Genomic DNA, 27,809 nt, shown 5'->3' on the forward strand with positions numbered 1-27,809 from the left:
ATAAAGTGATCATTTATCAGACCATAACTTTTTGCATCAATCACTTACAACCTAAATTCCAGACAGGGTAGCATCATGTCAATTTCTTGATTATTTTAATATGAAACATCAAATTCTTTTTAATATCATATTACATTAAAGTAATTTATATTGCTAACTATTCCAAAATTAATAGCATTTAAAATCCAGATATATATATTCATACAAATACAGCATGTTTTATATTCCATATTTCGAATAAATCCTGAATGCATGAATCTTGTCTATGGTCCATATTCATAGGACATCTTGTTATTATATGTCTGAAAAATATAGAGATACAGAGGTTATTATTCCATACAGGTTAATATTTCATATCTGTATATCTCTCTTTGAGAGGATAAAATACACAGGATATCATTTAAAATATCAATTAGATATGTACTTCTTAGATGCCTGGAATGAAAGAGATAATTGTTAGAATGCTCATTTTAAATCCTAAAACATCCTATGCTTCCAAAATATATGTATATACATACACACATTAATTTCTATGCAGTGTTTAAAATTATACAAAAATCCAGCAGATTATACATTGTTATATAGTTATTTAAATTTTCAGGCTGTATAAAAACATTTTTTGAATTCAAGTAGTTACACTATAACGTGTTTTTGCTGGTCAAATTTTTTATTGTCTTCATACACAGCAGGGGTAATTAAACAAGTCTATGCTAATCACTATGTAGTCAGAATTTCACTTGTTTATCTGGTTTATGCTCAGAATATCGTCTCCATACATTCAAGGATGTGTTTGACCATCAGTCCTTGTTTGCTAACTTGGTTGTTACCCCCTACAGGGCTGTGAGCTTCAAAAGCTATGTTAATCAGGAAAAAGTGTCTCCTATCTGATGTCATATACTGAGCATATAGCTAATATTATCTTTTGAGACAATTTGTTCTTCTTTGAAATGACTCAATGGTCCTATCCTATCTCAAGTTTAAACTTTTATCATTTTATTTGAAAAATAGACCAAATGTCTCCTCTAAGATTACTTTGAAAACATTTCTTTGTTCTGCAAGTAATTTATTTGATGAGTGAGAGAGGGGGCTGGTTTACATACATTTTCCCTTTTGGTTCCCATAAACAAAATGAATTATTTGGTGTACACAGACATATTATTATTTATAAGTATACATGTGTATATTATTTTATGATATTCTTATACCCTGACAACAGCCAATAATGCTTCCAAAGCGCAGGCTCAGACACAGCCTCGTCTCCCGTAACAAACCCCGAACAAGGCCGGGTACAACGGGTAAAAAGGTGCTGGGGCGAGATTTCACAGCTCCTGATCTCTTTGGCCTGTTTGGAACTGCACAGTGTCTGTCAGCTCCGCCCCCAACGGAAGTCCTCATGATTTTCATCTCCGCAATTTACTTCTATTAACAAATTTTTTTTTGTTTTCTTGATATACTTTGTTTAGATTAAACCTATTTAGGCTGATAGAATCTTAGGAGCGTGCATGTTTTTTTTAACAGCAGTTATTACCATCAGGTATTTGTAGAGCACCAACAGATTATGCAGCGTTATAAACATAGGCGGTATACAGGATAACATTTATAGGGATCAAATGGGTAGAGGGCCCTGCCGAGAGTTGCACTGTTGTAGTCGGCTCTTATGAAAGCAATCTACAAACAGCTGGGCTCATAAGCTTACATTCTAAGGGGTTCAAGGGGAAACCGTAGGTTAGTGTAGGTTGTATGCATCCCTGAACAGTAGAGTTTTTAGGGAGTGCTTGAAGCTGTTAAAACTAGGGGAGAGTCTTATGGAGCAAGGCAGGGAGTTCCACAAGATAGGAGCCAATCTGGAGAAGTCCTGTAAACGGGAATGTGAGGAAGTAACAAGAGAGGAGGAGAGTAGAATGTTGTGAGCATTGCAAAGAGATGGGAGGGAGAGTATCTGAAGACAAGGTCTGAGATATAGGAGGGGGGGGAGCAGTGCAGTTGATGGCTTTGTATGTCAGAGTGAGGATTTTGTGTTTAATCCTGGAGGCAAAAGGAAGCCAGTGAAGGGATTGGCAGATGAAGAGCGACGTGTAAGGAAGATGAGCCTGGCAGAGGCATTCATTATGGATTGTAAAGGAGCTAGGTGGCAGCTAGATAGACCAGAGAGGACGGAGTTGTAATAGTCGAGGCAGGAAAGGATGAGTAGTGTTTGAAACATTATGTACAGTAATGTTATACAAAGTTGCAAACACTTCTGCCAGACGGTTAAAGACACGTGTACTCTCCTGAGCTTACCTAGGATTACTCTTTAACAAAAGGATACCTAGAGTACTAAGCAAAATAGTAAAAGTACAACGGAAAGTTGTTTAAAAATGTTGTGCTCTATCCTATCCATTTAATTTTTACTTTACTGTTCTTTTAAATAGCAAAATAAAATATATCTACATTTCGTAAATTGGCATCTGTGAATCTTCTACAGTTTTGATTAAAGAATATAACATTTAATATTTTTTTATTTATAGTGTGCAATTTACATTGGGCTCGATTACAATTGGCGCTCAAGCGTAAACTTCGCTCGATATATACCTATGCCTGTATTCCTATTATTCCATGTGAAGAACATAGGAATGTAAAATATGCGCAATGTGATTCGTGTATTGCGCTTCCCCCCCATTATTCAGATAGAGCATACAATTTACTTTTATTAGCAACTTTGCTTAATTCTCTTGGTATCCTTTATTGAAGCAGCAGAAATGCAATACTGGGAGCTGGCTGAACACCTCGGTATATGGGCAGACACCATTCAGCAGATTGCTCCCCGCTCCTGAGCCTACATAGGTATGCTTTTCAACAAAGGATACCAAGAGAACAGAGCAAATTAGATAATAAAAATTAATTGGAAAATTGAATGCTCTATCTGAATCATTAAATAAATTTTTGGTGTTTCATATCCCTTTAATATTAACCCAAGTCCCCCTATAAGAAAATGCAACAAGCACAATTTTACAACAAAAGGCAGCGTGCTAGCCCTCGCTATTTTGGAGCGCCAACAGATTGTGCAGTGTTATAAACATAGGTATAATATACAAAAAGTAGCATTTAAAGAGGCAAATTGTGCACCAGATGAGGGGATAGAGGCCCTGCCAAGAGCCTACAGCTGGGGTCCTAGGTTTACATGCCAAAGGGATGCAGGGAACTGACAAAGGATGCAGAGGAACTAAAAAGGTAAGAAATAGCATACACTGCATGCATCCCTGAACAGTAGAGTCATTAAGGAGTCTTGTGGAGCGAGGCAGAGAGTTCCACAAAATAGGGGCCAATCTGGAGAAGAAGTTCTGTAGATGGGAATGTGAGGAGGCAACAAGAGAGTGGAGGAGATGGATCATGAGTAGAGCGATGGGGAGAGTGCGTGGTGTAGTGTCCGATTGTGCAAATCACACTTGCGTGTTGCTTTTTGTTAAATCATCACTGCTGGCTGAAGGGAACTAACGGTGTAATTTACTGGTCACTACTTAATCTCTAACTGTAGAACATAATCTACCATTTGGGCACAGAAGTATTAGATTATTTTTTTGCCATCCAGGATGTTGACCAGGTCAAGTATCAGCTAAGCATTTATACTAATAGGATATGTCCCGTATACCACCCTGAAAAAATGTTAGTGTATAAGAACTGTTAAGAGGGATATGAAACTAATTTTTATTTCATTTTTGGATAGAGCATATATACTTTCCAATGTAATTCCATTATCTGCATTGCTTCTTCCTCTTAGTATCCTTTGTTAAAAAGCATACCTAGGTAGGCTTAGGCACTAGCTGCTGATTGATGGCTGCACAAATGTCTCATCATTGGCTAGCTAGGTCACCATAATGCATTGCTGCCTCTTCAACAAACGATACCAAAAAAAATGAAGCAAGGTTTTAAAATGTAAAAAAAAATATAAAATAAAAAAACACAAAGAGACAGACATCAATATCAAAATAGAGTTTAATGAATTTTAATTTACAACATTTTAATAGTGAAACTGAAATACATATATGAAAGTGCTACAATTGTGTTCCGCGTAAAACAAAAACCATCTGTATATATTTTATTTGCACCTTTCTGTTCTGAACTTCAGGAGGTATCATTTAATTATAGTTGCACACTGGACAGTCAAGAGACCAACTGTCTATAATACAGTGATTAAATTGCTATAGGACTCAAGTAGCCAATGGGTTGTAGAAGAAGAGTGAATTCTATCCATAGACAGCTGAAATAATTATAGACGTGTAACGTGAGACAGACCAGCTGCTGCAAGCCACACAGGTGGTGGCCAAACTCATTGGGTCAAAGCAAATGGCTATCAAGATTCTCCTTTTTTTTTTTTTTTACTTTAAATCCCAGTCACACCAGTCCCAAAACTGTCAGTCTGTAATAATTTTGTAGTGGGGGAAAAGTAGAATTTACCACTGCAGTAAAATACATACAATAAACGCAGGATTTAAACAGCTCTAGACAAAACATTTTGTAAACAAAATTATTAAAATATTTAAATTACAGATTGATACATTATAAGTGGATTTTTAGGTGATAATTAGTGTGTAAGGAAGAATAAAATAACTCACAAAAAAAAAATTCTGATATTACAAATGACACCAGGCTCTGTAATAAATTCTTTACGTGGTTTCCCTGAGCTAACCAAGTAATCTGCAAAGTTTTAAAAGGACATCGTATTTGCTCCTGGAAACTGACAGGCACTTTAAATATAACCTATAGGCAACCACGCTTTAAGGCATTCCAGTAACGTGGCTTCCTACAATTTCAGATATTTAAGAATATGGCTTTTAAAAGAATTTTGGCTATCAACTTGTGGGCCTAAAGAGGACACCAGCGTTAGACAGACAATCTTAGCGACTATAATGTAAAGCACAAAGCATACACATGCCAGTATTTTGATAAGATTTGTATCAGTTTTTACATTGTTTGAAGCTGCTATTTTTTTCACACCATTCTGATAGAAGTGAATGTAACGGGTTAATGACCTGTTCGAGTCATTAAGGAGTTTAGCTGCTCTGCCTCATTTCATGCGCCAGATGCCTACAGCAGAACAGATAAGTACGAAGAGCAGAGATCATTTATTGGCTCAGTGAATGACCCTAGTAAGCCATCGTATACAGTGGTGAACTCCTGGATTCTGCTGAAATGCATCGTACAGTTCCAGGAATGAATTCAACATGGTAGAACTTTAGTTGCATTAAGTAACACCAGTGAACAGTGTTTAACATTATTCTTCAAAAAAAAAAAATATATATATAAAATTAAATAAAAAACAAAAAAATTCACAGATTCTAGTTTGTTAATATTCTTGGAAAAAGGTGAGGATTTTAGGAAAGCTCCCCGCAGTTCGCTATGATCACCTTTTTGGTGGGACGCCCATTTTTACTTCCAAAGCTCTCGATTTTTTCAACTACTTCATAGCCATCCTTAACGTAACCAAAGACTACATGTTTGTTGTCCAGCCTGGAGAGAGGAAAAAACAAAAAATCATAAAGAACAGATAAAGACAGAAAGGCTTCCTCGATATATAGATTTGTTCTGTAATTGGTTATGGTGCAATTATTGTAGTTTCCCTTTAAGGGGAGGCGCTTATGACAAATCCATGATGCAGGGCTTCAGTACAACCCAGGTTTCACAGCTGAATGTGCCCTAAATTGCATTTTTCAGATGTGTACTCTGAAGGGGACACTCACACTACTATATCACTTGGATTGTAAGTTCTTTAGGAAGCTGGGCCCTCTAATCTTCCTGTCTATATGTGTACCCCATGTATAGCATTGCAGAATCTTTTGGCACCTAGTACATAGCAATTCTACTTAAAGAGACAGTGTACTGAAAATCTAAATGTTAATGTGTTGCTAATGGCTCGTTATACTAGCTACAAAGTATTAAACATATGGGAAATTGCTCCTTTATGTATATGAAATAGTATGTTCTTTAAAACCCCAACCCAATCAAATTAACTGGGTTAGGAGATCTCATTATCTTCTCACTCTCTGTACACACAGTCTTCCTTATCTTATTTCTGTCTATATACACATATCCCAATATTTAGAGAGAACAATTCAAAATGATCATTTTAGCACCTATATTGCCCAACCTCACTGTGATGTTGATTTGTTCTAATGTCTTTTGTTTACATTTACACACAGTCTCATAGCCAAAGGAAAAAAAGGACCTTTATGACAAAGTATTGTACACACAGACATATACAGAATAAAGTTTAAAAAAAAAAAAAAACAATCACAACAGAATTTTCTCAGCCATAGGATATCCCACAATACTTGTGGATCGTTTCCCACAATGCTTCTCTCATCCTGCTGATGATCTTCTTGAAGTTTGCTCACCTATACAATTATAAAGTTGGTGTTCTGCTATTTTACTAAAATCTATAAGTGTTTTAAACCTTCTGAGATCTTAATAGCACGTGGGGGTAAATGTCAAACTATCAGTTCACTTTCTCCTTAAAGGGACAGTTTACTCAAAAAAAAAAAAAAATTCTCCCCTTTAATTTGTTCTCAATGATCCACTTTACCTGCTGGAGTGAATTCAATTGTTTACAAGTATTTCCATTACCCTTATATTGGCATTTGAAATAGTTTATTTTTTGGCCTCGAGGCCAAGCTGTGTTAACACAGCCAGTAGAAGAAATTACACTCCCAGTGGGGTATAGAAGAGATAAGGTAATAAAATGTTAATTTTCTATTGTTCTCTCCAAGTATTTGCGATTGGTTTATGAACAGATATAAGATAAAGAAGCAGGTATATGTACACAATGTGATAAACACAAAATCAGCTAATTCATATACACAAATAAACCTTAAAAAAAGCAAAGCTCATACATATTATACTCTGCAGCTGGTAAAAAAAAAGTAATTGGAAACACATTAAGGGAAAAACTATTTTATAGTATACTGTCCCTTTAACATAAATAGAAGATAAAGTCAAAGCCAGTGCTTTAAATAAAAATGTGTGATCCACAATTACGCACATAAAAAGATTGCAAAGCTTTTGCTGCCCCCTAGTGGACATCCTGTCACAAGCGCACTAATAGGTTCTCATTCTAAAACTCTAGTCAGGACAGTAGCACAAAAAAAATAAAAAAATAAAAAATAGTAGTAGCTAAAATGAAAACCTTGAGCAGGTGCTGCATAAAGAACACTCACCATTCAGTTTCTATTGTGCAGATAAAGAACTGGGATCCATTTGTGTTTGGACCTGCATTGGCCATTGAGAGGACTCCTGTAAGGAAACAAGGACACAAACGCTAGTCAGATGCAGTTTTTAACTCATGTATTTAATGAATATAAAAGTTATAAAACAAATAATACAAATTTTCTTGCATGGGGACATGAAATCCAACATTTTTTTTTCATGATTCAAATTCAGCTGAACACATTGGATGAGCCAATGACAAGGAGCATATATGTAAAACCACCAATCAGCAGCTAGCTCTCAGTGGTGAATCCTGAGCCTACCTAGCTATGCTTTCCAATAAAGGATAACAAGTATTGGCGCACAGCCAAACACTTAAGTCCACATATTTAGAACATATTTATATATGCTGCAAAAAATATTTTTGTTTGCTAAATATTCTTAAAATTGTTGAAATAAAATTGGGATCATTGTCACGCAATATTATTAATATATTTATGCTGCAAATCTTTTTTGCCTGTATGCATTTAAATTTTTAAATAAAGTTAGGATCTTAGTCACACAATATGGCCATATTCTGCTAAGCCAGTTACCACTTGCAAGGTGCCCCAATATAGACTGGTCCTAACACTAATCAGTTAGCTTTGCTGCATATATAAATATGTTATTAATATGTGGACTTAAAGGGACAGTCTACACCAGAATTTTTATTGTTTTAAAAGATAGATAATTCCTTTATTACCCATTCCCCAGTTTTGCATAACCAACACAGTTATATAAATATACTTTTAACCTCTGTGATTATCTTGTATCTAAGCCTCTGCAAACTGCCCCTTTATTTCAGTTCTTTTGACAGACTTGCAGTTTAGCCAATCAGTGCCTGCTCCCAGATAACTTCACCTGCATGAGCACAGTGTTATCTATATGAAATACGTGAACTAACACCCTCTAGTGGTGAAAAAATGTTAAAATACATTCTGAAAAGAGGTGGCCTTCAAGGTCTAAGAAATTAGCATATGAACCTCCTAGGTTAAGCTTTCAACTAAGAATACCAAGAAAACAAAGCAAAATTGGTGATAAAAGTAAATTGGAAAATTGTTTAAAATTACATGCCCTATCTGAATCATGAAAGTTTATTTTGGCCTAGACTGTCCCTTTAAGTGTTTGGATGTGCGCCAATACTTGTTGTTGTTTTGCAATTATTTTGGTCACTTTGGCAGCGCTCCCACAATATGTGTGATAATATATAAATGTTTTTTGGTGTGCTTAACCAAACCCCCTTGTTGTTGTATTTCCAATAAAGGATACCAAGAGATTGAAGCAAATGAGATAAAATAATATTAGAAAGTGGTTTAAAACTGCACGCTCTGTGAGCTAGCTGAACACCAAGAGGTATATATTTGAAGCTGCCAATCAGCAGCTAGCTCTCAATAGTTCTTTGCTGCTTCTGGGCCTACCTAGGTATTCTTTTCAACAAAGAATAGCAAAAGAACAAAGAAAATGATATCATAGAAGTAAATTGAAATTTGTTTAAAATAACATGCTCTGTGTCACAGTTTTACAAACCTGTCCTCAGACCTCTCTAACAGGCCAGATTTTAAGGATATCTGTATTAGAGCACAGGTGAAATAATCAGCCGATTAGTAAACATGATTATTAACTTGCTCACACCAAGGGTAATCCTGAAAATCTGACCTTTTAGGGAGGATTGAAAATCAGTGATCTATGTGAATCATTAAAGAAAAAAATAAAAAAATAAAAATTGGTTTCATATCCCTTAAAATGCCTCTCTCTTTTGTGTAATAATTGTACTTTGTCTCACACTCCCTAGACCGGCCTAAAAGTAAATTCTGCAAATCACTGGATTAGGCAGTTTGCAGCAGTTTGAAAACCTAAGTTACAGAGTTTGCTTCTTTTTTTCTGGGGAGTGTGTGACAAAGAACAATTTTACACTTTTGTCACCTCATATTTTGCATTTAATATCACCAAGGCAGTGTATATTGTAACTATTTCAATCTGTTTTCCTTCCTACAGCATTTGCAAATAAAATCTAAATCTGCATTATAAAAGGGAAAGAAGTTTAATCACTGTAGAACAAGTGTTTCTAAATTGTATTTGCCAACAGGGAGTACAACTATTTGCAATTATAAAAACACAATATGTTGTAGTGCCAACAAGGCATGATTAGGGTTTCCTCGCTGATCTTGCATTTTAACGATCTTTCTGTATAATATTTTATAACAGATAGCAATATAAATTGGTGACATTGCACTCTTAGCATGGACTTTAGGACAAATAAATGAGATGTTACAGTGACGGTAAACTTTATCGGTTATATTAACAATATTTATAATCACAAAGTAAATGATGGGCACTTTCATTGTAAACGCTAAATTATTTAAATAATTACCCTTTCATGTTTTTATAGATTGCGCTGTTCCTCCGCCCGTAGCGCAGTCTATGTCTGTGTTAAATGACGACTCAGGCTGTAGTCAATCGTATTGCGCCCCCTTTGGCTTCAAAATCAGGGGCGTTATTAACTTGATGGATGCCAAAGGGGGCACAATACGATTGGCTACAGCCTGAATCCTCATTGAACACAGATATAGACTATGTGTTAGAGGTCTATAAAAACATAAAAGGGTCATTATTTAAATAATTTAGCGTTTACAATGCTCTTCATGAATGAAAGTGCCCATAATTTATTTTGCGATTACAAATATTGTTAATATAAAATTGATTAAGTTTAATGTCACTTTAACTTCACAACCTTAAAGGGACATGAAACCCAAACATTTAATTTTAGGATTTAACCAGAACATGTGATTTTAAACAACTTTACAATTTGCTTCTATTATCTAAATTTCTTCATTCTCTTGATATACTTAGTTGAAAATTGTATCTAGGTAGGCTTAGGAGCAGCAATGCATTACTAGGGGCAAGCTGCTAATTAGTGGCTGCACAAAAATGCCACTTTTCATTGGTTCACCAGATGTCTCCAGATAGCTCCCAGTAGTGCATAGCTGCCCCATCAAAAAAGAATACAAAGACAACGAAGCAAAATGGATAAAAGAAGTAAATTGGAAAGATGTTTAAAATCAGATGCTCTATTTGAATAATGAAAAATAAGAAAAAGAAAATGTTGAGTTTCATGTCCTTTTAAGAAAAAAAAAAAAAAAGTCAGGCATCCGGTTTTGCTGGGATAATAAAGATTATAGCCCATGGGGAGATTTGTTAAATAACATCCTAAAATTAAAAAAATGCAGTAATCCATAAAAAGGAAAAATACAGAGAGTAACATGCAAGTACCTGGCCCAGTGTGTTTCAGTATAAAATTCTCATCTGGAAAACGACTTCCATAAATGGATTTCCCTCCTGTGCCATTGTGATTTGTAAAATCTCCCCCCTAAACAAGGAAGAACTTTCTGTGTTAGTTTAATGAAAATATCCACAGACAATAGAACAAGCAACTGGAAGAGATTTTACATACATGCAATACACAAACAACCAATCAACTGTTAGACTTATAGTATATATCGCTACATCATATACAAAAGTAAATTATTTAAAGGGACACTGAACCCAAATTATTTATTCCGTGATTCAGATAGAGCATGACATTTTAAGCAACTTTCTAATTTACTCCTATTATGAACTTTTCTTCATTCTCTTGGTATCTTTATTTGAAATGCAAAAATGTAAGTTTAGATGCCGGCCCATTTTTGGTTAACAACCTGGGTTGTTCTTGCTAATTGCTGGATAAATTCTTCCGCCAATAAAAAGTGCTGTCCAGAGTTCTGAACAAAAAAAAAATTGCTTAGATGCATTCTTTTTTAAATAAAGATAGCACGAGAACTAAGAAAAATTGATAATAGGAGTAAATTAGAAAGTCGCATGCTCTATCTGAATCACAAAAGAAAAAATTTGGGTTCAGTGTCCCTATAAGCATTATTAAGTTACCTAGCACAGAAATGTCTTTTAAAAAAGGGACATAAGCTGTAATAACAAAACACTAATCTTTAGCATTTTCATACCACACCACAGTTTTACTATACCTATGTTTAACCTTAAAATGGACATGCAAGTGCCAAAAAGAAAAAATGTGTCATATGCAAGTATCAGTGCAATTATAAAATGCTCTAACTATGTGTTTAAACCCTATGCAAGAGTTTAAGTCAGCTCCTGAGCAGCAATGCACTACTGCAAACTCCATGAACACATCTGTTGAGCCAATGACAAGAGACAAACGTGGGTAGCCACCAATCACCAGCTATCTCTCAGTAATGTAGTAAGCAATAGGGAAATAAGAACCTTCTCGAACACGTTACAGCATTTTTCTTGCAGTGCTGTGTCACATTAAGAATTGTTTGAGACACCAGTCGTTAACAGGAAAAAGGTTCAGTTACAGAAAATTACAATGGTGCGGGCACAATAAAATAGATAACATGCGATAAAGGCTTTTATAACTGACATAAAACAGCTCTTTGTGTAAAGATTGTGCTTATCCGACGCTCCCTGGCATCTTTAGCCAGCCCTGCAAATCAATAACTGATTAAATAAACCTAGGTGACAGAATCTGTTTCCTAGTCACCTACACTTATGTCTGATACATTTCAGCCAAGTTGGGTGTTTTTTTTATTAGAAGTATTTTACATTGTCATGGAGACCTCATGATTTTAGGACATCAGGGGTTAATTTTTTTCTCTTTTTGCTTTTTCTTCACTGCTATTTACAATTCAGTACCAGAACTATGTAAAAAGTCAAACTTATGGTACCACTGTTTTTTTTTTTTTTTCTCAACAAGATGCAACCCAGAGTGACCGAAAACAGTGTCCCTATGAAGACACTAACCTGAGGGCAATCAGAAGTGACACTCTAAAACATATTATTAAGATATCCTAATCACGGTTATGTTAGAGGATGACTTAATATTACAAACAGGTCATGTTTGGTATCAAAATAATCCTCATGATGTCACAAAGGGATTGCTTATAAGGGAATTATAGATACATAATTAAAATGATAAAAAATATCCTATAACTTCAGCCAGGGCTTGCAATTTGGGTTTATGGTCTGCCATAAAAAAGGGACGGCTAGCTTCCTTGTCTACTCTGGAAGGGGCAGTGGCAGAAACCTGACCCCAAAAAAAAAAAATGTATTTAATTGTGGTTTTAGAAAAATAATATGGTAATTCTACATGGCAGGCTGTGTAAAACAGCATAAATGACCATCTTTCCGTTGCCAAGCTCCCTTGGGACAGATATCTAAGATAGTACAGTATTAGGTTCGGTTATATTTTCTCCTTTTTTTAAAAAAATGGTTGTGTTTTTGTTTGGTAATTAATATATATATATATATATATATATATATATATATATATATATATATATATATATATATATATATATATATATATATATATATATATATATATATAAAAATGCACTGTGACCCTGTTTTGTGCATTCATAATAAATTTTCCTTTATTAAATTTGCCTTTGTCTAATATTTGCACCACATTACTGAAGTGACTGGTGGTAACAGTACTGTGTTTTCAATTGATTTTTGAGAAATTGTGTTTTGGGATTTTTAATCCGTTAGTCTGGGGTTTTCTTTAGGATTTCCCATATAATAATCATAGAGTGGTGGCAGCAGAGATTGTTCAGTGTGGGTGGCGTTAACGGGGAGTTTGGGTATTTTTCTGGGTCTAGTACAGACTAGAGAGTGTTTGTTAACCCTTGCACCCACTGAACTAAGTCCCAGGTGGAAGGAGTCTGTTAACCCTTTCTGTGATAAATTAGTGACTGTTACAGGGTTGGAAAAACCCAGAACCACATACATCTTTTAAAATAACCTAAAAATATTAGATTTAATAAAGTGTCAGAATGTGATATACTGTATACACAAGCAATACAGTGATAATAAAATGCTCTAACTATGTACTTAACCCATGCAAATAGGTTAAACACACAGTTCAACTCAGCTTCAGAGCATCAAGGCACTACTGGGAGCTAGTTAGTTAAACACATATGTTGAGCTAAGGACAAGAGACAAAATTATATAGCCACCAATCACCAGCTAGCTATCAGTAATGCATTGCCACTCTTAAAAAGCCTATCTAGGTATGATTTTCTACAAAGGTGACAAATAGAATGAAGTAAATTTGATTATCGAAATTAACTGTAGTGAGGCACAGCTACATAAAGACACATTCACACATACTTCTGCTAGTCAGTCATGCCAACGTCAGGCCTACACACCAAATGAAAAAAAAAAAAAAAGTAAAGTCGCATGAAACAAGGCTTACCTGGCACATAAATTTTGGGATGATTCGGTGGAATGTGGACCCTTTATAGCCAAATCCTTTCTCACCAGTGCATAGGGCTCTGAAGTTCTCTACAAAAGGAAAAAAAATTTTTATTAACATTTACAGGAAGTGGGCTGGAGAAAAGAGAAGTTCTCAGGTCATAAACATCACTTTCAGAGATTTATTGCAAAACCAGGAGCCCTGCTACGGAGCCTGGGCATAAAGCGTTCTTCAGATGACAGCTTCAGCTAAACACACACTGAATCACTTCAATTAAAAAAAAAGTCTAAGCAAGAACCACTGCATTTACACTGTTGGCCTCCATCTTGCTAAACATGACCTACATTGTCATATGACCCAGCGATTTCCACAGATCTTAACGAAATCTAGAGCTACAGAGATTTTCTAAAAGCAAATTTGATCACTGTAAATATTCTCTGCTAAAAAATTGTTTTAGGAAAGTTTTCTTAGCAAAATCTTTGCTATGAAAAAAATAATCTTTTTTACCTCTAATTAAAAGGCATGTTAGCCCAAAGAGTCAGCCAGGAGTTTGGTTTGGTGCAATTATGGCCTGAATAAAGAGCGTGTTTTTATCTGCATACAGAGAGAAGCGCTCTACCAGGAACAAACAACAGCTCAGTAGCTTGTTCTATGGTGAGTTATCATCTAGGAGCAGACTCTTTTAGCCCAATTGTGCTTTTCACAGAGAAAACTTTCCTGAAGTATATAAGTCTGATCCCGCCGAGGAAGGTCAGTCCAGAAATACCAGGCAATTCTCCTCTGAACAAGGAACAGACAATCGGTTTGGCCTTCTGTGGGACTCAGTGAGGTTCAGCCATATTCCTCTAAGCTAGTTTCTCAACTCAGTCCTTAGGACCCTTAACTGCCATATATTCATTATATCTTAACTAGAGCACAGGTGAAATAATCATCTGAAGGGCGAGAGCAGGTTAGTCACCATGGTTACGGATCAGCTGATGAACCGTTAAGCTAATCTATTCAGACAGTGAGCGAGCAGGTCGCCACATCCACCTGGGTAACTGGCTACTCCAGCACATATTACAGAGGCCAGTGTTATACACATATACAAGTATAATACAGAACTGTGTCTAACTAGTATGAATTACACATGCTACTTTCTGCAATATACACTACTGAAAGATGATATACTCATAGGCATGTGCACAGACACACCCTAATGCAGCCAACACTAGACAAAGCTAAATGACAACTGTGCGATTTTCTCTGTGCACCGCTGTCACTTAGGGCCAATGGGAACTTTTAATACTTGCCAGGTCCTCTCCATTTAATCTCCCAGAAGCAAGAGGGAGAGTGCTGATGGGGTAACTGGCATCAGGGTCCGACATGCTAGACTAGGGCTAATGTAACTCACTGCCATTGCTGTAGCTGCCATCTTGCTTTAATTTGAGCGAGGCATGATGGTAGTATCACTGTCGTGCACAGTGTTTAGCAGGATGTCAACAGCACAAGACAATATCGTAGTGCCCCTCGCAGTTATCTCCCTGCACTGCAGAAGGCAGCCTGTGTAGGTTTAGGAGCCCCTGCTTATGGTCCACACGTAGAGGGTTTCAGATCTCTGGTTAAAAATGTTGTGTGCCTGGTTATCACTACTAGAAAATGTTGATATTTTGTGTCATATTTATGGAGTATGCATCTTTAAGTTCTTCCATTAAAACTTTGGTTTTATTTTCAACATAATGGATTCAAATGAATGTCATTTCTTTTCACATATTTTGTCACCTAAACAAATCTCTGGGTGACACCATAAGGAGATCTGCTGCATACGCCTAAGGATATACCAATTCTGTTCATTAGAACTCTGCTGAAAAACAGTTCCTTATCCACAGACAGAAACCTAACCTCACAAAGGCTTGGTTGGCATTTGGCAAGTAGTATGAGGCTATTGTTAATTGCCCTTTATGATGCCAGACCCCTTGGTTGTCAAAGAGAAATACAACATATTAGGAAACAAACTGCAGCACTGTTGAGCAAAGAAGGGAGGTTAAAATCTTTACTTAAAGGGACATGATACCCAAATGTTGAAAGCCTTGAAAGTGATGCAGCATATAAGTATGTCGACATTATGGAGTTTAATTGCAGTCAGCACTTAACTCACGCTGCCAACCTCCAGAAATATACACAGGGGGAAAGCTCCCTCTTGCAGCCTACAGAGAGCAGATAATATAATTACAAAGGGATTGCTAAAGTGCTAAATGTTTACTATTACATCACAAGAATTTTACATTCTGTCCTTACTGACACATCATTTTTTTGTCACTGATGAATACGTTTTAATAAGATGTGCAAAATATTTCTGCCATTTGTCATTTAAAGGTTTGGCATTTCACACGTCTGTACAGCAGTATGTAAAGGAAAAAGGGACTTCCAATATTAATACAAGTGCTGTGTAACTGTGGGAGATTGGGAAATAGATAGAATATGAGCGGAAGTAGCCACAGTGTATAATTAGAACACCACTTAAAAGGACAGTAAATACAGTAGATATCCATAATAAAAAGACAATGCAATAGCACTTAGTCTGAACTTCAAATGAGTAGATTTTTTCTGAAAAATTCAAAATTATGTTTATTTCCACTCTAGTATCATGGGACAGCCAAAAGCCAATCACAAATGCTGAGAATTCTTGCACATGCTCAGTAGGAGCTGGTGACTCAAAATGTGTAAATATAAAAAGACTGCACATTTTGTTAATGGAAGGAAATTGGAAAGTTGTTTAAAATTGCTGCTCTATCTGAATTGTGAAAGTTTAATTTTGACTTGAGTGTCTCTTTAAAGTTAGACAAAGTAAACACCTTCTAACTACGAGACATTTCAGTTATAGAAAAACCATCAGCCGGGTGTGAACATTTTTAAAACAAATTAACAATGTTTGCAGCAATTTTCTTTTCAATAGGTAAACTTCACCTACCACTTGCCTTATTTGGAGGAGCCAATCAGGGCTTCAGTTTGCAGACAACAAGGCTAACCATGGTCATAATGTTAACAACTGCAAAACAATGCATTTAATACTATCAGCTAAAGCCAATAAGGGGAACTATATGTAGCAGGGTTTGTCTTGAGAAGTCTGCAGTGTGCTTTTCTAGCTCTGAGAATTAGAAAATCCCCAATCTTTAGAACTAAATTACATGAAAAGGGGGCAACATAAAGTATATTGCAAAGTTGCTCTAGTATTCACAAGTAAACATTTTATATAAAATTATCAAGGCTACAGTCCCTTTACTGCTATTTTGTTTGAGAATGCACTAATTGTAGACGAGAATATTTTAACACATTTGATAGAAAAAGGTCATTTTAAAACCTTCATTTTTACCTCTATTTCTTCTCTCCTACTTGCTGGCTACCACCCCCTCTAACCAGACGTTTTTTCCTTTTCTGAAAACCCGAGCGGTACAGCCAGAATACTGCATGCACTATTGAAAAAGCGCTGGTGTGCGCTCCCAAGACCAGGAACGTACACCCGTGCATACAGTACTATGGTTGTAACAGATGGGTACTCAAGAAAGGAAAAATAGCCTGAGAAGGTGCAGCCTGTAGAAAGTAGAAAATAAGAAATATAGAAGGGGGGAAAAAAAAAAAAAAAGTCTTAAAGGGACACTCAATCAAAATTAAAAACTCATTATTCAAATAGAGCATGCCATTTTAAACAACTTTCCAATTTACTTCTATTAACAAAATGTGCACAGTCTTTTTATATTTAAACTTTTTGAGTAACCAGCTCCTACTGAGCATAATGGCTGATAGCCGTCACATGGTACGTGTATGCATTTGTGATAGGCTGAAGGCTGTCACATGGTACAGGGGGAGTGGAAAAAGACAACTTTTAAAATTGTCAGAAAAAAAAAAAAAATCTACTACTCATTTGAAGTTTAGACTAAGTGCTATTGTATTGTCTTGTTATCTTGCATTTGTTGATTATGCAAATCTACTGTGTTGACTGGTCCTTTAAAATGACTTTTCAGCTTTCAGATTAATGTCTCCCATAAAATAAAATTAAAGTGACAGAAAACCCAAAATATTTTCTTTCATGATTTAGATATAACATACAATTGTAAACAACTTTCCAATTTACTTCTATTATCAAATTTGCTTAATTATCTTGCTATCCTTTGCTGAAGGAACAGTAATGCACTACTGGCAGCTAGGTGAACACGTCTAGTTAGCCAATCACAAGAGACAAATGTGTGCAGGCACCAATCAGCAGCTAGCTCCCCTAGTGTAGGAAATGTGTGTATTATTTTTCAACAAGGGATACCAAGAGAATGAAAACACATTTGAAAATAGAAGTGAATTTAAAAGTGTCTTAAAAATCACATGCTCTATCTGAACTATAGTTTTAAGTTTAATTTTGACTTTCCTATCCCTTTAAATACTCTGATATTCTAATCTACAGTTAGCGCAAGCTATCACCGTAATCAACACAAATAAATTATATAAGTGACAAACTGACTGGAAATAATAAAAATTAAAAAAAACGACAAGAGCAAGCCACTTACCAATGAACATAGTAAAATACAAATTTAGCTCAGTTAATTAATAAGGAATACAAGTCTCTGCCTATAAAAACTAATTCTTTGTCTTCACTGTGGAAAGCATCATAAATAATATAATAATAATAATAATAATAGTAATAAAATTGTTTAACAAATCAGAGCATTTTATTATTAACAAATTATCTTTTAACGCCATTATGACGTTCTATTTTGTCCTAACTGCGCCATGCTTTAGCACCGTTAGGACGGAATAGAATGTCCTAGCCATTTGGCTGTCCTGAAGCCAACAGCGCTTCCAGGAAGCGATCACGGTCTGGAGGGCGTGGCTAGCATTATAAGAACGCCCCCCTGACCCGATCCCATCATTAAAATCTTGCGATCGCAGGATTTCAATTTGTTTACATTGGAACGTTAAATCTCATCCGGGAGCTGTCAATCTCCCCGGTCGGAAAAGACCAGGGAGATTGAATTTTACCAAACAAAAGGTGGTGAAGAGGTTAGCAAAGCCGCGGTCTGATGACTGCCACTTGTTAAATACGGCATGCAGGTTCTCGTGTGAGAACCTGCAGCCATAGGGGCCCAAAGACTGGCGAAAGCCTTTGATAAATCGACCCCATAATGTAACAACTTTGCAATATACTTTCATTATTTTGCTGCCATTTTATTTAAATTTCCTCTTAACTGAAATGCACCCAACAGACTTCTGAAGGCTAACCCTGCTACATATTCACTCCTAAGTGGCTTTAACAGATAACTGCAAAACAATGCACTAAATGGTTGTAGCTAGCTGTGTTGTTTGCAAACTCAAGTTCAAGGTGGCTGCTCTAAATAAGGCAAATAAGGGTGGCGTTTAGTTGTAAAAAAATATAATAATAATTGCAGCAAGCAAGCATTTAATCGGTTTTAAAAATGTTCAGACTTGGCCAATGATATTCTATAGAACCACAACAAAAATGTCTTGTAATTACAAGGTATTTATTTTCCCTTTAAACAATCATTCTGGATTTGAGGTGGTTTGAAGGGGGACAAGGGAGTCAAAATTATACTTGCACAATTCATATAAAGCACACAATATTCTTCCATTATGAAACAATCAACTTTCTCTTGGAACGCGTTGTTGAAACATAGCTGTTTTCATGAAAAGCATGCTCAGGCAGGCTCAGGAACGTGCCACTGTTACAAACACGGCTTCCATATAGTGCACCTTCCTTGTCTATAGCATCAGCACATATGCAGCAATAAAAGAATCACATAAGCAAGGTCTGATAGAGTCTCATACTAAGGGCTAGATTTATCATAGCTGAGGCGTACAGGGGCGCATATACGCGCCCCTGTACGCCTCAGCTCGCCTGTGGCAGGGCAAAATTACCCGTAGGTAATTAACATTGCACACGAGCACAATTTTGCGCTCGCGTGCAATCCCGCCCCCTGCCCGCGCACAGCCAATCACGCCCGGGCAGGAGCTGTCAATCTCCTCGGGCGGACTCGACTTAGGAAATTGAATTTCGCCACCTTAGAGGTGGCGAAGAGCTTAGGGAAGCAGCGGTCTGGTGACCGCTGCTTGATAAATCACGGCGAGCAAGTTCTTGTGAGAACTTGCTGCCGTAGGGGCTTGATAAATCTAGCCCTAAGGCTATAACTGGCCATGTGAGGATCAGACCACTTGTGTGACAAATGTGGGTGTAATACACAGAACCCTCAGTGACACCAGCAGTACAGCAAGATATGCCTCTAAGGTATCAGTTCTTAAAAGATTATATATTTATAATGAAGTGAGAGGAAAATGATATAAAGTCTGGCAGTTTTATGAGCCAAGGCAATAGTGATTGCTTAAAGGGACAGTATACTATACAATTGTTTTTCCCTTAATGAGTTTCCAATTACTTTTATTTACCAGCTGCAGAGTATAACATGTATGAGATTTGCTTTTTATGGTTGATTGATGTATATAAAATAGCTGATTTTGTGTTTTGAAGCCACAACCTAATAAAAAGGGTTGAGCTTGTAGGTATAATAAGATCTCATTACTTTATCACATTGTGTATATATACATGCTTCTCTATCATATATATGTCCATAAACCAATCACCAATACTTGGAGAAAACAATGGAAAATTGACATTTTGTTACCTTATCACTTATATACCCCCCCTGGGAGTGTAATTTCTTCTGCTGGTTGTGTGTAGACAGCTTATCTATAGCTTGAACCTTAGGCCAGAAACTTTCAGAATAGGTGGGGATACCAAAGGCTAAATCAACTATTTCAAATGCCAATATAAGGGTAATGGAAATACTTGTAAACAATTTAATACACTGCAGCAGGTAAGGTGAATTGTTGGGAACAAATTAAAAGGGGAGAAATGTTTTGAGTAAACTGTCCCTTTAAGTGGAAAATGCATTACACATAGGGGTGGAGAAATATCATTACAGTTTACCAATAAGAGGCGACGCTATTAATCCAGATGGAAAAAAGTATTATCCCACTTTCTGCTAGAGATTATACAAAGGCCACATTTCTAACACGCTCAGCGCAGCTTCTTACTAGTCCAAGAACTAGCAAACTAGTCCTGTTTATAGAATAACCAATGAAAAGGTTTGTTGTATCCTAGGATATTAGTGTTAGTACATAACACAAATACACAATTTACAGCAACAATAAATGTAACGGCTAATTCTATTCGCTGGCAGTGCAGGTATAACAAGCCTTATATCAGACATACAGTGGTCTATACAACCAATAATAAATGTGACAATATTATGGTTCTTACCTGCAGTCTTTGGCACCACATCAGATTTTAACTGAAAAACAAAAAGATAGGACAACTTTAGTACAGAGCAAGAAATGTGTAAAATGATAAAATTACTGAAATAAAAAATAGTAAACAATCAAATCAGTCTCTGGATTTTCCTATTCTTATGAAGTGATAGGAGCAGTTTGATAATAAGGAATTTTTAATATCAATATCAGTATCTGCAGTATGGGAGACTAGTACCGCGTTATTTTTAACTTATACACTGAAACATCACAAAAAGGCTTAGAGATGCATTAAAAGGGTCAATAAAACACTTAATACATTGAAGAATGTATCCATAGCAATTATCCTGGGTAGAATATCCAGGAGTATTTGTTTAAAATTATATTCGTTGTTTAAATATTTAAAAAAATGTGTAGAAAGTTTTAGTGTCTATAAAGCAATGATGTTGCAACCTAGATTTCCTTCTCTACATTAGGCCAATCTGGGGCTGCTATACATTACATACTGAGAGAGAGGTGTTCCACCAAGAACAAACAGCTCAGTAGTTTGTTCTATGACCCGGTTACCACCTAGGAGCAGCCTCTTTTAGTCCAATTGTGCTTTTTACAGAGGACAACTTTCCTGAAGTACATCAGTCTGATCTGTCTATCAAGGTCAGTCCAGCCCTGAAACACCAGGCAATCCTACTCTGAACAAGGAACATGACAAACCCAGAAGATTGTTTCAGTCTTCTCTGGGCCTCGTCAGTGAGGTGCAGCCATATTCCTCTAAGCACACTGGGCAAGGAGTCCACGTCTGGTTTCCCCCTTAGGAAGACCTCCCCAGGGTCATAATACAAATGCATACTGAAAGAGAAGTCTACCAGGAATGAAAAACGTCACAGAAGCTTGTTCTATGGTGAGTTACAAGCCAGGAGCAGCCTCGTTTAGCCCAATTGTGTTTTTCAAAGAGGGAACTTTCCTAAAGTACATCTGTCTGATCCCACCTAACGAGGTCAGCCCAGTACCAAAATTCCTCTGAACAAGGAAAATGACAACCCCTGGTGATCGTTTCTGCCTTCTCTGGGCCTCGTCAGTGAGGTGCAGCCATATATTTCAGGGCTGGACTGACCTTGTCAGTCGGGATCGGACTTATATTCTTCAGGAAAGCTCAATTGGGCTAAAAGAGGTTGCTCCTGGGTAGTAACTGGGCCACACATCAAGCCACTGTTCATTCCTGGTGGAGTGCGTCTCTCTGTATGCACAGCTGGAATACAGCCGGGTTACATCCAGAGTCTGCACTCACTTCTAAAAAAGGAATTGCAAAGTGTGCAATTTCCAAAATTAAAAATTACAGGAAAAGGGGAAAAATAAATAATGAAAATATATAGCAAATCTGTATCCAGTACACATAATTAAAACAGTTTCTAGCACATTTTTAAGGTTTTAATAACCCTTAAATGCGTGCTCTAATTTGTTAACTTTACTGATCCTAGCTAACTGAGGCCTAGTTTCCATTGTTGTTGTAAACATAAACCATCTCCATAGACTAAACTTGTTGTTATATCAGCAATAATGAGCAGGAAACCAAAAGGTGAGCCAATCAGACAGTGTACACACCAGGAACCAAATAGTTAATGGCTTCAGAGCTGCAGGGGCTAAAGGACATAGTAAGCTAGAATCTGTAATACTAAAATGACATGATCCTACACATGTGTGTGTTTAACCTTTGCTTCAGAATGTCCCTTTAAACATAGGATCACAAACTAAAGTACATGTGTATAGGAAACGGTAAAGTGAATGTAAAGTTGTATAAATAAGTGCCCGTTTATTAAAAACAGGGGCACTTTCATTCATTAAACTTTACATTGAAACGTTTTTTAAAAATACTTACCTTTTTGTTTACGAAAACCAGACTGGCGATCCTCCGACCGCTTCTCCTGCTGTACTTAGCACCTCAATGACGCAAAGATTGGAGGAAGCTGGTTTTGTCATTGATATGCTAAGTACAGAGGAGCGGAGAAGCGCCGGTCTGCGTTTCCTAAAGAAAAAGTTAAGTATTTTAATAAAACGTTTCAATGTAAAGTTTAATGAATGAAAGTGCCCCTGTTTTTAAGAGTATTTTTAAAAAACGGACACTTATTCATTAAAATTTACATTCACTTTAACTTGCAATTACAAGATGTCAGTGACTTGAATTAGTTTTTTAGTATATAACAAAGATTAGCATTATATTTAATTTATTTTGATTTCACCCTAAATTTTACAGATAAAAAACACCCAAAAAAAAAAAAAAAAAAAAATTTGATCATTAAATACTCAGCCAAACTATAGCATTGATAATATTATTCCCCAGATAAGAAGCCTGTCAAATTAAAAAAAAAAGGAATAGTGAAAACTCAGATTACACAAAACATGAAGCTATAAAGACAAACTGAACAACTCCGCTAATCTGTAGCACTAAACAAATCCCTCCTTTATAAAACCAGATCACATGAGGTTTGCTTAAGGTTAATTTGCAAAAGTAAATAGAAAAATCTACCAATAATACAGGAAATTGGAAGGGCACAGTGAATACCTATGAACTACTTGGTGACTAAAATTAAGTTATTCATTGCGTATTATTTAATCAGAAAGAAAAAAAAGTTAAACACAGCCAAAGGTGAACTTCTGGGTCAAGCCCATTCTACTTCAATAAGAATATGGCCAGTGATTGGAATATACACATGTATGCCTGCTCCTGATTGGCTCACCACCTACAGTGGCAAACGAGTACAATTTAAGCCACATATTTAACACCCTGTAAAATGATTTTGTTTAAAAATAAAATATTCTAAGAGAAATAGATTGTTTATTTTTACACTACAATGTCCTTTTTAAAAAACTGAATAAAAACTTTGGACAGGAGTAAACAGCTGAGTCAGTATGTTGGCAAATACTCATGTTACACCTTAACAGGCTACACAGAAACTGGAAGGACTACACTTACTGTCATATTATGTCACACGTTATAGGGATTTCACTTCAATGTATATAGAGTGATTCTGCCTTTACTCTGTATGTCTAGCACCACGACACAAGCAATGTTACTCATTTAGCCCCAATTAAAATGTGATATTCTAACATCACGCGGCAGAGCTCGACAAATCAGTTCAAAATTCTAGGAGCCAGAAACATTTGGCCTTCCATATGAGATATTTATATTTTATAGCATATAGACAAATATGTATACAAATATGTATACAAATATATATATATATATATATATATGTATTTTTGATTAAAGGGAGCGCATCAAATAATGTTCCTTTATTTGCAGTGAGTTTATTACGAGCTGAGCACCACCGGCCGCCCACAACAAAGCAATATTTTATCAATCAGGTGACGTTTCCACCTCTTAGCCAATAGCAGTGGGGGGCCAATCAGCATTATGCCGGATGGCTAGCATGCTATGTTCTAAGAAGCGAAAACATCACCTCTTTGAGAAAACAGCACTTTGCCGTGGGTGGCTGCTGTGGTTCTCAGCTCAGCATAAACTCGCTGCAAATAAAGGAACTTTCAACAAAAAGTTGTTGTTTTTTTAATATACTGTATGACTGAAAGTCTCCTTTATTTGTATCAGTAAACTCCTTGAAATGTTTATTTAAAAAAAAAAAATGTAAGGGTACATACTGAAACAACTGCAATATGCTTTATTTATTGTTCCCCTTTTCATTTAATATAGCATTTTCTAATTCTCAGAACTTGAAATGCACTCTGCTGACTTTAAGGCAAAACCTGCTACACATCTGTAGCAAAGTGTTTTTTTTAATTATTATTAGATAACAACTACAAAACAGTGTGCTCTATACTAACATTATGATCATGATTAGCCTTGGTGTCTGCAAACTAAAGCCCAGATTGGCTTCTCCAAATAAGGCAAATGGTGGCTGGAGTTTGGCTATAGAAAAATAACTGCAGTAAAAATGATGTTAATTTGTTTTAAAACTGTAGAGACTTTGTTGTTGCGTTATTCTATAGCAGCACAACAGAAACGTCTTATAAATACTGTCCTGTTAATTTCAGGTGACCTCTTATCTAATTACAAAGCTTGTTTGCAGATGTGATCTCTCGTCCCTAATTCACAGGAGACCGTAAAGTATTGTTCGACCACCATCCCAAACTGCTTTAAAAAAAAAAATAACTGGAGCCACGGGTAGCCCCCAAAACATCACAATGAGATAGAACATTGTGACCAAGACTGAAAATCCCCTTAATAAGCAAAAAGATGCACAGACTACAGCACCTCTCCTCCCGAGTTTCCAAAATCTGCTGCCAAAGTCTGTATAGCTGCATCAGTCACCTTAATATCCTGTACATTTTTGGGGGGGAACAAAGTCCCAATAACATTATGTTGCATTTAACCAATTAAATGGATTTAACACATACAGTTATAAAACTCCTGCTTAAAGGGACACTGTACCCAAATTTCTTCTTTTGTGATTCAGATAGAGCATGCAATTTTAAGCAACTTTCTAATGTACTCCTATTATGTTCTTCATTCTCTTGGTATGTTTATTTGAAAAGCAAGAATTTAAGTTTAGATGCTGGCCCATTTTTGGTGAACAACCTGGGTTCTCCTTGCTGATTGGACAGCACCAATTAACAAATGCTGTCCATGGTTCTGAACCACAAATGTGCTGGCTCCTTAGCTTAGATGCCTTCTTTTTCAAATAAAGATATCTAAGAACGAAGAAAAATTGATAACAGAAGTAAATTAGAAAGTTGCATCCTCTATCCGAATCATGAAAGAAAAAATTTGGATTCAGTATCCCTTTAAGGGCCAGAATGCATTGCCACTCCTGGGCAAAATGAGAGACATGAGCCAATTAGGACTGGCATATGTATGTAGCTGCCAACCACAAGCGAGTTCTGATTGGGGCCATTACTGGAGCACACATGGTTAAATACATGAGCATTTTCTGACCAATAAAATGGTATATTGGATGGTCATTATAAGAAACACTGGCCTTGATTCATTAATAGTAGTAAAGGAATTTATAGATAATAAAAAGGTATTGCAGCTAACTGTTCTATAATCGTTTAGGAACTATTTAAAATATATTTCTCTAAACACAACACTTATGATCAGTTGTAAAATGTATCTAACCCTCAATACATTTAAGATATCATGAACTATGGTCTTTTGAGATAAATAACTAAAACATAACTTGGTTAGAACAAAGTATCTGTGGTGGGTCTTCCGCTGCACACAGCTCTTAGACATGAGATACTCCTGCCTCACATCTACCAACAAACTGCTTCTTCACAGGAAGTCTTAGACCTATCTGCCTGTTGCACATGCTGTGTCAAGGTCACAATTCTTATGGCAGTTAGGACAAGTGTCATAAGTGCTGGGATAAGCTAGACACTGCAACACGTGGCACCTAGCACCACTGACAGATGTGACCTTGGGGACAGTGAAATAGCTTTAAAACAAATTTGCAAAGAGTTGAGAAATGGAATGTCAACAAGGATTTAAAAAGAAAGAAAAATACTAAGTGTTAGTGTATTTATCCCAGTTTGTTCCCCTTTGACACTGTGCCATTTAATATACAGTATATATATATATATATATATATGACCGTGTCAAAAGGGGAACAATCTGGGATAAATACACTAAACACTATTAGTCTCATTTAGGATTTCTATCAAAAGGTTAAAATACACTTTAAAACCATCACTGACATCTCAGAACCAGGAAACTACTAAGTAACCAGGACATACTTGAAAACGAGAGAAATCTCAATGTATCCTTCCTGGTAACATATTTTATAAATAAATAAAATAATAAAGCACATAGGGACCTTAATTCACCTTTCAAACAAAATAAAATTAACAATGGGTTCCCTGACCTGGAGTGCAGATCCACAAGAATCTATAATACTATGTTCCAGTCATCAGTATAAGGTAGGTTATTAAAATTATACTATATAATAAATAAGTAAATAGTGACCAGGCATCTAGTCTGTATGAAACCAGTTATACAGCGATTAATAACAAGGCACCAGGAGTTGTGTGATCATCTGAGAGATACACAATGTATTAGTCCTGACATTCTGCTGGTACCAAGGAACACAAGAAGCGGATAATTAGCTACAAAAAGACATTCAGCAAGTGGTACCGGGAGTTCAGAGGTCAGCAAATTGTTACAAAGTTTAGTGACATTCTGCAGATGACCCCAGTGCAGTTGGGAAGCAGATCAAGGTGCTGATCAGGCAGCCAGAGAGCGATGCTTTGATCTATTCCCACCAGCTAAACGGTTAACAAGACAGCCAGGTGTCATACGGAGGTAGCCTCTCACCTCAAAGGTCACCCTCCCCAGGGGCTGGTTATCAGCCGACAAATCCATGTACACCAGCGGGTTCTTCTTGTCTGAGCTGTAGTCTCCGTTGGCTCTGGTAAAGATGAGTGAGCCGGTACCGGGCCGACAGCACCGGAGAGTTAGGCGGGTAACAGCAGGAAGCATGATAGGAGCAGATTGAATCCATTGTGCGGCACAGCATAGTAATATACTTATCCAACGCAGCGCCGCCAGTGGCCATTACCGGAATTGCACGGAACGAAATTGACAGCTTGAGCAGAACAGTAGAATGTGATTGTGCCGCATGACAGCGACACCAGCGACAGAGAAGGGAACTGCAGGTTGTTAAGCATTTGCATTGCAGTAAGTACACTGAGTACTGGGCGGTGTGTTCTATAGTGACTGTGCTAAAGCACGTGCACGGATTACAATGAGGACAGTATGCTCATAATACCAGTGACTAGGTACTTGGGTATGGTAGCTTGAGCTGGACGTGACCGTGCTGAGTGTTATATAATCAGAAGCCTGAGAGGTGACCAATAACTGAGTACAATATAAACCATAATAAGTGCAGTGTGAGCCCTGGGGTATGAGTGTGGGACCCCCTGATCAATAATAAAACTCCTATAGGTTAAAGCTGTGGTAGTTTTATTTTTATTAGCACACGAGAGGGTAGTTTATAATTGAGTAGTAGTTATTTTTTTTATTAAAGGA

The 27,809-nt window shown here is 36.5% G+C and overlaps 1 protein-coding gene across 1 annotated transcript; it reads right to left on the minus strand.

Moving 5' to 3' along the window:
- Positions 1–3,954: 3,954 nt before the first annotated feature.
- Positions 3,955–27,281, minus strand: PPIF (peptidylprolyl isomerase F). Its single transcript, XM_053692106.1, has 6 exons — positions 27,096–27,281; positions 20,787–20,817; positions 13,487–13,575; positions 10,489–10,585; positions 7,191–7,266; positions 3,955–5,487 (listed from the first exon to the last, which is right to left on the minus strand). Exons 1-6 carry the CDS (start codon positions 27,258–27,260, stop codon positions 5,352–5,354), a joined length of 594 nt encoding a protein of 197 aa, XP_053548081.1. The 5' UTR covers positions 27,261–27,281; the 3' UTR covers positions 3,955–5,351.
- Between the last annotated feature and the right edge of the window lie 528 nt (positions 27,282–27,809).

The sequence above is a fragment of the Bombina bombina genome, chromosome 9 (assembly GCF_027579735.1).
Source record: "Bombina bombina isolate aBomBom1 chromosome 9, aBomBom1.pri, whole genome shotgun sequence".
Lineage (NCBI taxonomy): Eukaryota > Metazoa > Chordata > Amphibia > Anura > Bombinatoridae > Bombina > Bombina bombina.

Excerpts from the sequence above, each read along its gene's own strand:
- PPIF (XM_053692106.1), bottom strand. The coding sequence starts at position 27,260 with ATGCTTCCTGCTGTTACCCGCCTAACTCTCCGGTGCTGTCGGCCCGGT. Across the intron at positions 20,818-27,095 it reads TGGGGAGGGTGACCTTTGAG|TTAAAATCTGATGTGGTGCC; the intron begins GTGAGAGGCTAC and ends TTTGTTTTTCAG. Across the intron at positions 10,586-13,486 it reads TCCCAAAATTTATGTGCCAG|GGGGGAGATTTTACAAATCA; the intron begins GTAAGCCTTGTT and ends TTCCTTGTTTAG.